The sequence below is a fragment of the Bubalus kerabau genome, chromosome 21, assembly GCF_029407905.1.
Source record: "Bubalus kerabau isolate K-KA32 ecotype Philippines breed swamp buffalo chromosome 21, PCC_UOA_SB_1v2, whole genome shotgun sequence".
NCBI classification, from domain to species: Eukaryota; Metazoa; Chordata; class Mammalia; order Artiodactyla; family Bovidae; genus Bubalus; species Bubalus kerabau.
In genome coordinates this window covers 25,277,447-25,291,826 of record NC_073644.1, presented here as the reverse complement: position 1 = coordinate 25,291,826, position 14,380 = coordinate 25,277,447, and the positions used below count along the sequence as shown (strand labels likewise).

The 14,380-nt window shown below is 41.2% G+C and overlaps 1 protein-coding gene across 15 annotated transcripts in view; it reads left to right on the top strand.

Moving 5' to 3' along the window:
- DTNA (dystrobrevin alpha) overlaps nucleotides 1–14,380 on the top strand; it is a 317,537-nt gene that overhangs the window by 286,275 nt on the left and 16,882 nt on the right. For 6 of the 15 annotated variants that reach the window (XM_055559506.1, XM_055559505.1, XM_055559509.1 and 3 more), the window contains 2 exons: nucleotides 4,091–4,187; nucleotides 6,109–6,129. In XM_055559506.1, the coding sequence (XP_055415481.1) occupies nucleotides 4,091–4,187; nucleotides 6,109–6,129 (118 nt within the window). Of the gene's footprint in view, nucleotides 1–4,090; nucleotides 4,188–5,355; nucleotides 6,079–6,108; nucleotides 14,373–14,380 lie in introns of those variants that run through there. The other 9 variants (XM_055559513.1, XM_055559515.1, XM_055559512.1 and 6 more) reach the window with 3 other exon arrangements.

Sequence of the window (14,380 nt, the reverse complement as noted above, 5' to 3'; positions counted from 1 at the left end):
GCTTGGCAAGTCAGATTCACATGAGTCAAAGATCTTGCCCTAATATTAATTTTTAGAATACAGGCAATCAAGAGGCACAGATGAAGCTGAGAAAGGCCTGCAGCATTCCATATGATTCCCCAGGTCTTTCCTTCCCATATTGGATGGGGGAATCTGAGGGAAAGTTTGCAAGGTGATCTAGTGAGCCTTCCCACTGCAAAATCATTAAGAGACAGCTAAAGAACTGTATTTGCAAAGACAATACCATCTTCTATAAAGAAGAAACTATTAAACTGTGAAGCAACTTCACACTACAAATGGGAAGAAAAACAATTATAAATTTTCATATTTATCTCTTGTCTAAAAAAATAAGCATATTATATACCCCAAAGTTGCATTCTTTTTAAGGTATATGAGATTATTCTTTGAGAAAACTTATTAATATAAAGAGACTTTTTTGTGGAATTATAATCTCTGATGCAGGTCTGTGGTTTCCAGACCTGAATTTCATTCAGTTCAGTTCAGTCGCTCAGTCATGTCCGACTCTTTGCGACCCCATGAATCGCAGCATGCCAGGCCTCCCTGTCCATCACCAACAACCAGAGTTCACTCAAACTCATGTCCATCGAGTCGGTGATGCCATCCAGCCATCTCATGCTCTGTCGTCTCCTTCTCCTCCTGCCCACAATCCCTCCCAGCATCAGAGGCTTTTCCAATGAGTCAACTCTTCGCATGAGGTGGCCAAAGTACTGGAGTTTCAGCTTTAGCATCAGTCCTTCCAATGAACACCCAGGACTGAATTTCATTAGATCAGCTTAATTTTTTTTTTTTTTTTTTTTTTGGTGGGGGGAAACAACACAAAGTTAAGCACTTTTTGTTTCACCAGGTAACAGCTTTGTTTGGGTTATACTAGGCTTTTGTTGCAGCACACAAGCTTCTATGTTTGCAGCAAGCAAGGGCTACTCTTCATTGCGGTGCACGGGCTTCTCATCGCAGTGGCTTCTCTTGTGGCAGAGCACAGGCTCTAGAGCGCAGGCTCAGTAATTGTGGTGCAGGGCTTAGTTGCTCCATGGCAGGTGGGATCTTCCTGGCAGGGATCAAACTCGTGTCCCTTGCATTGGCTGGCAGATTCTTAATCACTGGACCACCAGGAAAGTCCCTACAATGACATCTTTCAACTACCATCACCTGTTAGCATGTTTCATGAATGCAGTATATTTTTTAACTTTTTATTTTGAAAAACAATTTACACCTACAGAAGAGTTTTAAGAATATCATACTAAATTTCCCTTCTACGCTTCACCTAGAGAGTGCAAACATTTTGTCGCACTTTTCTCTATCTCCCTATATATGTTTACATATGTAAACTACACACACATTTTTGATGAACCATTTGAGAGTAAAATGCAGACATCAAAATCCTTTACCCCTAAATACTTATGTATATATTTTCGAAGAAGAAAGAAAGACATTCTCTTCTATAACTATGGTATCATCATCAAACTCAGAAAAGTTAATATTAATATTTATTATGATTATCTATTATTAATATACAGTTCAGCCTTCCCTGGTGGCTCAGATGGTAAAGAATCCACCTGCCATGTGGGAGACCTGGGTTTATTCTCTGGGTTGGGAAGATCCTCTGGAAGAGGGTATGGCAACCCACTCCAGTATTCTTGCCTGGAGAACTCCATGGACAGAGATGCTTGGTGGGCTACATTCCATGGGGTCATACAGTCCAAAGAGTCAGACACAACTGAGCAACTAAGCAATATACAGTTCATATTAAAAATTTTGCCTATTATCCCAACACTCTCCTAAAGAAAGTAGGTTTTAACACACACAAAATTAAAAATAATCTGACAGAATATCAGAATAAAAGGCATTCTTTTAGAGATGATATATTTAGCTCTAAGAAAATAAAATCACTGTTTAGTCCAGGTTTTCTCAGTGTTCCTTGGAACACTGGAGGCTGCACCACACTTTTGTTATCAAACCCACATTTGGTAACCATTGGTGTAAACACTTACAGAGAAGACATTATTACATAAATTTTTTAAATTTATTTCAATGCAACGCATGAAAGAGTAAATGTCATGTTTTGAAAGAGTATTACTTAAGATAAATACAAATAAGGCTATTTCAATGTTGATTAATTATACATTACTATAAGTTAATTTTTTCTGATGGTTTTTAGATGCTTCTTTTAATACTTCTTATCTATAATTTGAAGTTTGCTTTAACCTTCCTCTCAAAATGCTTTTGGCCTTTAGCTCTCAAAAGGCCAAAAATTACAAAACAACATCTAGACGAGAACTGGAAATAAATCAGAAGCATTATCTGCCTTCTGCCAAGCCCTACAGAGGATGTAGCTGGAGCACCATGTGCAGACAAGGTCAAAGGAAAAAACCGCTAACGGAGTTGTCACTGAAGAATATTGTTGAATTGGGCAAGACTTTTTCAGAATTAGAATTCTACAGACCAGCAAGACAAAAGACTAAAATAGGGTACCATTAAGGTCTATAAAATTATGGTGTTCCTTATCCTCAAGATTCAGAAAAGGGGCAACTGTAAAGAAAATCAACAGAAGGATGTCTCTCAAAATAAACTTTAAGTAGCAATAAAAGCCAAAAATACAAATACATTTTAAAAGTGACATGTTTATAAATTTTAAATTCATAAATCATTATAGAGAAAGCCTATATGAAAGCAAATTAGAAATGTCTCATTTATATCCATCATCTGTCCTCCCATAAAATATCTTTCAACGGGATGAGTCACTGACCTAACCCAGTGTGACAGTTTTATGCGGTCCGTTTTTCATTTCAGAGCCCCTGCTATAAGCTCCACTTAATATTATGCCTGTGTCATTGAGGCTAGACGTGTCCATTCATACATTAACACAAGTGTGGTTAAGGCAGCCATACATTTTAAAAATATATAATTTCCAGTATTTCAGAATTAGAAGTCCTTGGGGAAAGGAATAAATTGTATATATCATTTTTTCACTAGCAATCATGAAATAAGAGATTGAAATCGATTTGGAAAATATACTTCAGAAATGTGGCTCATTAGTATTTGTGTCCTTCCTGGTTTTCATTCTTGTTGACAGCTGATAGAAGTTTTGCAAAACAAAGTTAAGCAGACACAAACCTTGTAGATTATTGCAACAGTTGTGTAGGAACTCCTTTCTTCTGACTTCACTCTAAGCAGCCAAACCCAAACCAGAAAATTTAGATCAACTATAAAACTCTGTACAAGGAAAAGTTCTCCTCTGAAAGGCACCGCATTGCATATTAAGAATCAAACAATTCTTAAAAATGAAAAATTTACTTTTCTAAATCTGATTTCCAGACACTAAAGTAATCGGTATTTTCTGTGAGATTTACGAGTGTCCTTGGCCTTGGAGGATCTGTGGGTTTGGCCTTTTTCAGGGGCAGTTTGGTTTTTGTTTGTTATCTGAGGACCCAGTGGCACAGCACAGAGCCCATGACATAATTAGCATTCAGAAAATATTTTATTAAATGGTTAATTCAGGATAGATGAGGGTAAATATCCAGTAGGATTTTAATTTTGTTTTACTGTGACTTTTAACAATTAAACATATACCTAGCTGCTCCGGTATCTCAAATGGTAAAGAATCTGCTTGCAATGCAGGAGTGAGTGATAGTCGCTAAGTCTTGTGTGACTCTTTGGGACCCCATGGACTATAGTCCATCAGGCTCCTCTGTCCATGGAATTCTCCAGGCAAGAACACTGGAGTGGGTTGCCATTTCCTTCTCCAAGAGACTCAGGTACAGTCCCTGGGTCAGGAAGGTTCTCTGGAGAAAGGAATGGCTACCCACTCCAGCATTCTTGCCTGGAGAATTCCAAGGACAGAGGAGCCTGGCAGGCTACAGTCCGTGGGGTCCCAAAGAGTCACACTCAACTAAATGACTAACAAGCTATAATTGTTCATTCATTTGACATTTCCCTGCCAGGTAACCATGTCAAAGACCCAGAGATGCCCTTTTTCTAGTGGTCCACCACTGCCCTGCCTCAAGACTGGGAAACGTGATTAGCTCAGTGAGTTGAGTGCTGTTTCTAACGACAACTACTACTTCTTTCTTAGACAGCGTAAGGACGAGCTGGAGCAGAGAATGTCTGCCCTCCAGGAGAGCCGGAGAGAGCTAATGGTCCAGTTAGAAGGTCTCATGAAACTACTAAAGGTAAGATGTTGCACATAGCTATTTCCTAGACCTACAACTATGGCATTTGTAAAAAAAAAAAAAAAAAAAAAAATTAATAAAATACATTTTAAAATTTGCACCTAATGTGCAATGGTTTTTCCAGTTACTATATATGTGATTTCCTCCCCCAAAAAGTGGTTTCAAACTGAGTTTTAGTATCTTTTCTTAGACACATCAAATGATAACATCAATTGTAGGGTTCATTCTTATCTATTTCATGGAAGCATAAGTTATTTCCAGTTGGCTCATTTCCAGTTCCTTTTGTCCTTGGAAGTAATATTACTAAAACTGAATTTATTCAAATATATGTCACATTTCATAGCTTTCAGCAGTTCTGACTAACTGAACTGAAGCTCATATCTAATTCAGAAAATGAAGATACAGACATTAAAATAATTTTGGTGATTATAGTTTTATTAAGAGGAGTAACTTTTTTCATTTCAGTAAATGTTATCAAATCTGTGTGGCTTTCGCAGCAAGTCACATAATTTCTATGGGTTTCAAATGCAAAGCGTAAATGGGAATATCTCCTTCACTTTTCTACAAGTGGAGCATGTAATAAGATGGTCTGCAGAGTGTTATAATAATAATTCTCATTGGGAACTGGCATTCTTTCTTTTATAAATCCTAGTCCCTTCGTCAGTGTACACAAAGTTGCCTTTCAACTCAAAAGTAGACTCGTATGGCCACATGTCCCTGATGGCTCCCGTGGACATTTCAGTGCCCTGTGATCATCCTGCCTGATATAAACAAGCATGAACCAGTGACATGCCAAAGGCAGGAACTAAAGCTCATGTTAGAGTAACACAGACAAAGTCTCTGGGGCAGCTCACTTGCAAGACAAGATGTCCTATCTTTCAGTCTATGGCTCCCCTATATCCCTGACACCCCATCATTTATTGTTTCTGTATTCTTTCCTTCTTTCTATTTCTTTCTTTCTTCCCTTTCCTTTCCCTTCCTTTCCTTCCCTTTCTCTTTCTTTCTTTTCTTTCTCTCTCCCTTCCTTTTTTCTTTTATGTATTTATTTTTTAATTTCAAAACTTAAATAACAGTTAACAGATATTTGTTGAAACCTACTGTCTCCCAGGCACTGATGTAAATGTAACACTTTTTTTTCTTTTCTTTTCTTTATTCTTTATTCCTGTAGTCGACTTTTCCTGCCATCAGTATCGGAAATGCTTTATCTTTACTGAACAAAATTTACTTTTCATTGTATCAGACATATAAAGTATAAAATTCAGTTTTTGTTGTACTATCTATCCTCTGTCCATGGAATTCTCCAGGCAAGAATACTGGGGTGGGTTGCCATTCCCTTCTCTAGGGGATCTTCCTGAACCAGGGATCAAACCTGGGTCTCCTGTAGCGCAGGCAGATTCTTTACCATCTGAGCCACCAGGGAAGCCCATGTTAAGACAGGACCAGATAATTAATAACCTCTTGCTGTTTCTGCCCTATTATCTCATTTGATGATCCAGACACACTTTTTCTGGGTTTTTTTCCCCCAAATATACCAAATAAAGTGGACCTGTCCCATCTTTCCCATCACCGAATGACAGGGAACTGAAAACAGCCCTCTGGTTCTACGGCTCTGCTTCTGTCGCTGCAGCAATGGGAGAGGAGTCTGTCTACCACCGGCCATCTTGACATCACTGTAGCCTGAGTGTAGTCTATTCTATCAGGATGTACCCGTTGCAGGATAAGGAGAGAAGTCATGTTGAAAGACGATTAGACACATGGAGGAAAGAGACAGGTCCATAGTTTCAAATACCTAAATAGACTTGGAACTCTAAGTACCCAAGGTAGAAGAGGCTTGTTCCCCCACCTTTATTCCTTCACACTGTGTACATGCTCTATTGGAACCCTGGGTAACCTAACCATTATTGATTCAATCTTTCTGTAGGAAGAAGAATTGAAGCAGGGAGTAAGTTATGTGCCCTACTGCAGGTCTTAACTAACAGTGGAGGGGCCTGCCGTCCTGCCGTTTTTCTCATTGCTTTTGCCTCTAATGTATGTTCATGCTTCAGTTTGGAAAGAGAAAAAAAAAAGTATACTAATTTGCTTCCTTTTCAATGTAGTGCTTGAATTGAGACACATAAAATTTAGCATTTTTTGTAACTATAACTACCATCAACATCAAAAGAAGAGCTATTACATCTTTTAGAACAGGAAACATATTTAATTTGTTGGAAACTCTTTAGAGCTCCAGGGTCTAAGTTTCAAAGCAGTCTCATGCTTTTTCTGGGTCGTTGATCAGACCCTTCTCTTAATAGAAAGACACTCACCACAATTACTAATGGTCCATTAGGTGGAACCCACTGAGGTTCTACCTCAGTTAGCACTTAGAAGCTAACCTCGACATCCGCTCATCCTGTGAATGTTCAGTTCAGTTTCCATTTTACTGAAAAGGTGTGGAACTTCTTTTCGTAAAAATCAGCCAATTACATCTCCTCTCATTGCCTAATTACTAAGCCCTGTTCCCCACTGCTCACCATTAAGTGCTCAGTCTAATAAGAGAAAGACTGAACTCTAACTGTTCACTTCTCAGACTAGAATATACCTACCATTGGTTGACGGTCATCTCCAAAGAATAGGTAACTTTCAGCCTTTATCTTATCACCAAGCACCTTTCTGCTCTAGGAGTTCACAAGGGGTTACATACATCTTCCCTGGAAATATGACCCCTGTGGCTCTCTAACTGTAGCTGAACTGAAGCCCTCTGTCTGACCACGTGGCCTGGTGCAGAAGCCAGCAGAGGGAGCAACGTGCTCAAAATGCAATAAGAATAAAACAAAAAGCAAAATAAAAGCAGCTTTCATTCCCAGTGCATGTACCGAGCTGTGTATGACAATATATCCCACCTGCCGGTCTTATCAAAAAGTTTGACATTATTTCCATGGATCCATGACAACCACAGCCTGTCTGATTTCAACGTACCCTTTCATTCTTCTGTATTCTCTTTCCTATTATTCATTGTGCGTGTTTGTGTGTAACAAAGAATGTTTGCAAAATGCTGGACACATTTTTACCCTTCATTCCCATGGTCTGTAAAAAAAAAAAAAAAAAAAAGGAAAGTGTAAAACGAATCTGTAATGTCAGACAATAAAGACAATGTATTACATTATTTGTATTTTGTGAACAAAGTTACTTCACTAAACTGAAGTCAAATTTTAATGAGAGACAGCCCCCCTGGGTAAAGGACACACATTTGCTGCCTGTATAATTGCCCATAAATTCATACCTGGGGTGTTGCTATTGTACATACAAAACACTTAGATCATGGTAAAGAAAAATGCCATCTCATGGTCCTTTCCTGCCTCTTTTCCTTCCTGTCTCTTACTCAGCATGTGCATAGAAAATAGAAAGAAAGCTCAACTATAACCTTACTCCTCCTAGTGGAGGCAGAGGGTAACCAGCCTGCAGTCAGTCAGCCTGACTTTAGCCATTGTCCTTTGGGGACCCTCTCTCTTCCATTTCCAAGGCAACGCATTTTTGAAAGGCTCAGTGGACCAGGACGTTCATAAACAGATGGATGCATAGAGCCAAACCATGGCAGCGTCCATCACTGCATTACTGCCTGCTTCCCCCCCAGCTCCTCCCCCGCTGAGCCCTCAACAGCTGCAGCATCACTGAATGTCAGCCCGCAGTGGTTATCGCTGCCGAGGTTAAGGACCACTATTGGCAACACCCAGACATGTCAACAATGCATTGTCTGGGTCGGGGGAGTCTTTGCAGTCTTACTCATGTCTTTGCTTATAGTCAAGTCTCTTTTCCAAAAGGACACAAGGCAGCTTACAACTAACTAAAGACATAAACAATGACTTCATAAAATAGAAATAGAAAAATCAAACACTAAAGAAAATGCAAATACGCTTATCTTAAGGGACAGGGGTGTTACTCTGAGCTTTCTAGCAATGAGGCAAAAAAGGGAAAACATAATTGGTAGTTTTATCAGAACAGAAATGTCAGTCCTCAAGGGGCCAAAATTTCTGTTGGCATAAAATATGAAAAGGAAATTTCACTCAGAGCTTTACCAGAGGAGGAGTGAACAATAAAGCAGACACATGCAGTAGTAGATTTCACGTGGCTGATTCTTATACTGACCTTCAGTCAGAACTAAAGACAGAACCCCATATGTCCCAATCCTGCAGAGGCAGTTCTACAAGGAAATAAACAAATGCAATCTGAATTTATAGACTTCTCATAGTATAACATGATCTAAGGAGAGAATTTAGAAGTTTTAGTCTGGCGTCTGCTTCTAAATTCTGTTTTTATTTATGAGCCTTTCCCCTCTGGGGACAGTCTCTTTGTAAAATCAGATTTAAGGCACCACACACAACAAATTGTGCTTGATTTAATAACCTCTACTTGCTTTATCATAAGTCTGTGTGGTTCAATGTATTTTATTATACTGGTATATATAATTCCTACTTATACTGTTTCTTGTTGGAGGTAATGCATGAATTTATTCCCCTTGAGGAGAGAACATGAATTTTTTTAAAAAAGAAATAGTGCCTGTAATATAATATGATGATGATTATGGTCTCATAAGCAATAAATTTTTTTACAAACTTGAGTCGAAATTATCCTACCCTCTTTCTTCTTTGTGTATTTTTAAGATTTATTGAAGGAACCATAAAAAGAACACTCATAAAAAGTTTAATAATGAAGGCGGCTGGGATATACTAGCAGTGGCGGTATGTTCCCAAGTTTCTAGTATCTTTCCAGCGCCAAAGCCCATGACCTGCTCTAAAATCAAGTATCCTGACTTTGAGTTCAGAAAGTAGTATCTCAATAATAATTTTCTTAGAAAGATTACTGGAGTTAGCCCTGAGTTATGGTGGTCTAAGTTCCTTACTCACAGCTCTAAGATCTTGAGTAAGTCAATGAACTTCCTAGCAATTTATCTCAAACATACTGATAATACATGGGTCTCAGGGTTGTTGTAAAGATTCAAAAAGATAATGGATGTAAAAGCACTTTGTAAAATGCTCTGTGCATATCAGATATAAGGATAAATGTATGTATGTATGTGTACACATATACATCAGAATATATAAGCTTTTCTAATTTGACCCACATTTTACACACACACACACACACACACACATACTCTTTCTCACATTAGCTAAGTGTCTCAGTCAGGGGAAGAAAGTCACACATCATTCCCAGTTCCATCTCCTGCTGTATTCTATTCTCTGTTTACAACTGAATGGCCCAATTCCCTGGGGAAATCATGGTCGCTTAGGTTCCTGCCTCTTCCAAACATATTGTGAAATATGCACAGGTCAGAAATAATAGATTTTACCAGCTTAGGTTCACCTTCCATCATTTCCTCTGCTTGTCCTCTCTGGTGGGTAGCCTATGGAGTAGGGAAGTGATCACAAATGAATAGGGATGGGGATGATTCGCATCAGAAATAATCGACTGTAATATTAGGACTGAAATTTGTGTTCAAAAACAGACCTCCCCAGCCTCTCTCTCTCTCTCTCTCTCTCCTCTCCTCTTCTCTCTGTTTCTCTCCTCTTTCTCTCTCTCTCACATTTCTTTTAAATTAGGGATTGTTAACTAATTCTCGAAAAGTAAAAATTGCTTCTCTGTTTAAAAAACCTTACAAAATGATCCTCTAATTCAGGATAAAGGCTAAGCCCCTTTAATGACGCTGGAGGCCCCCACACCTGGCTCCAGCTCTTTCCGGCTTCATCTGTTCCGCTCCTCACAGCAAGCCTGGTGTATCAACCCCACTGGCTACCCCAGCATGTCTGCAGTACCCCTCAGACTTCCCAGGCCTTTCCCTGGTACTCCAAGCCCTGGAATGCTCCTCTGTCTCCCACAGTGCTTCTTCTTTTCTGCCTGGAAATCTCTGCTGTAAGACGCAAGGCACATGGTGCCTCCTGTCTGACCAATCAGAATTAGGCACCTCATCTGCATCCCCACATGAAGCCCTGTGATGATAATCAGGGTGATTTGGAAGAAAGGATGAGAAGAGGGTTGGATGTCACTAAACAGGCAGCCACATAAAATCAGGCAGGCCTGACTGTGCTGCATTCTCCACCAAACCTGAGAGGCTGACTTTCGGGGAGTGGGTGACCTGGGTTGGGGAGAGTCCATAGTACCACCTCCCCTTGTCTCTTGACCATCTGCTTGGCCATTCCTCTAGATGGTGCTGGTTCTACAAAGTGATACTGGGCACTTCCCCTGAAGCCTCATTCCTTTCTGGGACAGAGTGGAAACCCAAATCCTTCCTGGAAAAAAATCAGAAAATTTATGGATCTTGTCACACTTTTTAAAAATTGATACAACAGCAGGTTGAGTGGATTCTCAGAGAATGGAGGGTAGAAATGAATTTTTCATTTATTCTCTGGGAAGAGAGCTATTTTAAATTTGCCAAGTATGATGAATTGTTTCCTTCATCCATAAATCAACTCTCTCCTCAAGAATTTGAAATCTATATATTGATCTGCATGGACCATTGTCCCTTAAGTCTTTGCTCCATTAATCACTGAGTAATTTCCAAGAAAGGATATTCACAGAGATTATTCACTCTAACTCTTCTAAAGTTGTTACCCAACGGCCATGCCTCATGACCAGGCCAGAGGCCACAGTTCTCTACAGGATACACCTGTGAAAATGAAACTGTACCATATTCACTCTTCTACCCCAAAGCTAAGAGATAACTGTCTTCCCTAGTGGTCCGGCAAGAACAGTGGTCAGGAAGGCCTGAGATGGTGTTCCCAGCAGTAAGTCTGAAAGTGAAAGTGTTAGTCACTCTTCGTGATACCGTGGACTGTAGTCTGCCAGGCTCCATCCATGGAATTCTCCAGGCAAGAATACTGGAGTGGGTTGCCATTCCCTTCTTCAGGGGATCTTCCTGACCCAAGGATCAAACCCAGGTCTCCCGCATTGCAGGCAGATGCTTTACCATCTGAGCCACCAGGGAAGCCCCTGGTGTCTACTGTCATTGAGTGCTGACAGAGGGAGGTGGGCCCTGATAACGCAGGGAGCCAGGATTCTACCCCCAGGTCTGGGTAAAGGCTGGTCATGACTGGGGGGAAGATGCAGCTGAATCTTGACTTCAGCACCGAATCATCCACCTAATTTCTTCACACAATCAGACTGCTTGTAATTGCACCAATTAGAAATTCATTTAGAAGATAATAGCTGTTAGTCATTCACACATGGGTGTAATTTAGACTCAGTCAATTGTTTTTCCCTTAACATATAACCACAGTCTGTTATTTTTCTCTTAACACAAGTCTACTCATGGGAGTTTTGAAGACAGGAAAGAGGCAGAAAGGGGTAGGGAAAGTTGGCTTTGGAGACATGGTGTTAAACAGGGAGAGCGGAGGCCAGTGTGGTACCCAAAGGTGGCATGGTGCCCTGTGGTGCCCTGTGGCAGCAGCCCCGGGAACATCATATGGTACAGAATCCAGTGGCACAGGTGTGGGCAGGGCTGGCATGCACTACAGCCCCAGTAACATCAGATACTGAAACACAGGCCCACAGCCCCATATCCAAAATCACTGGGTCCAGAGATGCTCCAGAACTCAGAATCTGGTTTTAGAAACTCAATACAGTGCAGATACCACGTAAGTAGCCTCATAGCAGTTAGGAAACAACACATGTAGCCCATTGGATTTCACCTTTGCAGATAAGAGACGGGGGGCCTGTATTTCTGAACTGACTGATAAACAGCCCAAAGGCTCTTCTGCCACTCTGGCACTCACACTGCTCTCCATGAGCAGTAACTAGAAGGTACTACTGCATAGCCCAGCAGAAAGCCCTAGACCACTGCTCCAACACACTCCCCACGCACCCTTGTCCTGCATCTTCTGAGCCTTTGGGTAGCTCACCCTTTCAACATTAGTGACAGTATGTTTTGAAACAGCGATGGAAGCATGCGAAGGTTGGTCCCGGTGCCCACAATCCTGAGAAATAGCTGTGGTGATGTAGGAAAACCCTGGCCTTGTGGCCTAAAGGCTGGGGGGTCCATTTCATCTCTGTCCTTCACTAGCTCAGAGACCTTGGGTGATTATGACCTCTGAGTCTTGCTAACCTGAAAAATGGGAGTACTCATACCTCAAGTGGTTGTTGAGAGAATAAAGCAAACTAAGGCATGCTGATATGCTCTAGAGACTATAAATTGCATACAAGAGTGGAGTTTTATTATTATTGTGAACCTCCTATCACGGAAGAGGATGTGGCTTCCAGGGTAAAGAAGGTAACCCACCCTGTGTAGCCAAGAGAAATCTTCCTTCAACCCCCCTGTCCAGCTTCCCATGGCCAGTCCCTCCTGCCACCTACATCTGGGTCCTTGGTAAAGAAAAGAGATGAGAAGGGGCAAGGAGCCCTGCCAAGGGCCCTGTCTTGGAAAGGATCCACAGGAGGGTTGCCAGGGAGAGGCGCCTGACCTCAGGGGAACTGACCAACACCTGTCTCCTTTAGGGACCCTCCACCAGCCATAGGCCATCCAGGCCATCTACAGCCCAGGACAGGCAGAGCACCTGGGCTCAGGCCCCAGCCCAGACCCTCTAGCCCCATCTCCTGGACAATTCTTTTCACCTCTCTGAACCTTGTGGTCCATGACGGCACATTTGGCATAATGGGGCCTACTTCAGTAGGTCATGGAGAGACATCAGTGGGAATGTATGTGAAAACCTTTTGTACATGGCGAAGCATGACTCAAAAGTGAAGTCACCACCTATTGGTGTGAGATGCAGGGAGGTGTCCAGGTAGCTCATCAGCAGAGGAGTCACCGTAATGACCTTGAGCTGCCCGAGTTCACTAGGGGAAACCAGGTCCATCCCGGAGAAGGCTGGGGCAAGGGGCTGCAAAGCATCACCAGCAGGCAAACTTCACTTCTCTGGGCCTCACGGGCCACTCCAAGGTACTGTTGTGAGTGAAAGAGTGGAATCCTCAGCGCCGCAAGCATCACATGAGTTATTTTCTGTTTTGCTTCATTTTAAATTCTGGATTTTTCTCAATTTATAGATTTGACTTTTATGTGTGATGCTGGAGCCCTGGAAAGCTAACAGCATGGCATTTTACAGGATTGATGTTGTGTGTTTTAACTGCAAGCAGCTGAACCCACAGCAAAGACCTAAATGGAATACTCCAGAGCACTGCTCTGTGGTGCATGTCTGGGGTTTGAATGGGATGATGATGAATCTCTGGAGCTTGCTGTGAACCAGTCCTCACTCTCCCTGGCCAGCCCCAGCGGGCTGGAGTGCAATTGATGTGAACATCTAATCTGTTGTATATGCACTTCTTACATTTTCATGTTTGTGCTGACTTGACTGCCTTTGTAAACTAATTATTAAAACAGAAAATGATTCCAAGAGACCTCACTGCAGAGCCGAACCTATGAAATTCAAGGTGTGATAAGTCTCAGAATGATTTCCTGCTGAGGGTTGGAGTGAGGAGATGAATGACTTTTAAGTTGTTTTCTCCTTTTTCTTCACTCATTTTTAAATCCCACTGTTCTTACTGCTAGAATATTGCTTTTTCATAGGTGAAGAGAAAGACAATTCCTATAGGAAGCATTACCCCCAAACCCGAAACCAAGATTTCTATGTTTCTCATCCTCATTTGAATCCCTGAATCAGAGCAATTCAACAGTCAACTTTTCCTATAAAGTAGGGACTAAACAATTTACACCTCATTTGAGTCTTAATTTGAGACTTAACACACACAATATGGCATGACATGATAGGCACTATAAATTATCCTCTGCAGATGAAGGCAGGACAGACTGGTTGAAAATTTAGGAAGAGCAATATACCACATCCATCCTAAATAGTCTCCGAGTTTATATTTAAATTTTTTCCTAATGTCTTTTTATTCTGTATATATCTTCTTTCAAGGAGAAAATAAACACCTTGAAATTATCACTGCTTAACAATAGTTTCATTACGTGGGCAAACATCTCATCTATTACGTAGAACAGTGAATATGGTACTAATAATCTCCGCTTTCGGTTTGTAACCCAAACTCCAGACTATGTCCGGTAAGGTCCTAAACTGTCTGCACCCGCAACTCAAGTTGAGCATTGCCATCTCCATGACCTAGAACTTCAGCTCGCTTTGGGATTCCATTGTCACGGTTTTTAACATTTAACAGAGGCACTGGGAAGGGCATTTGGCATCTTCTTGGGAAAACAAATTAATGGCTTGCCT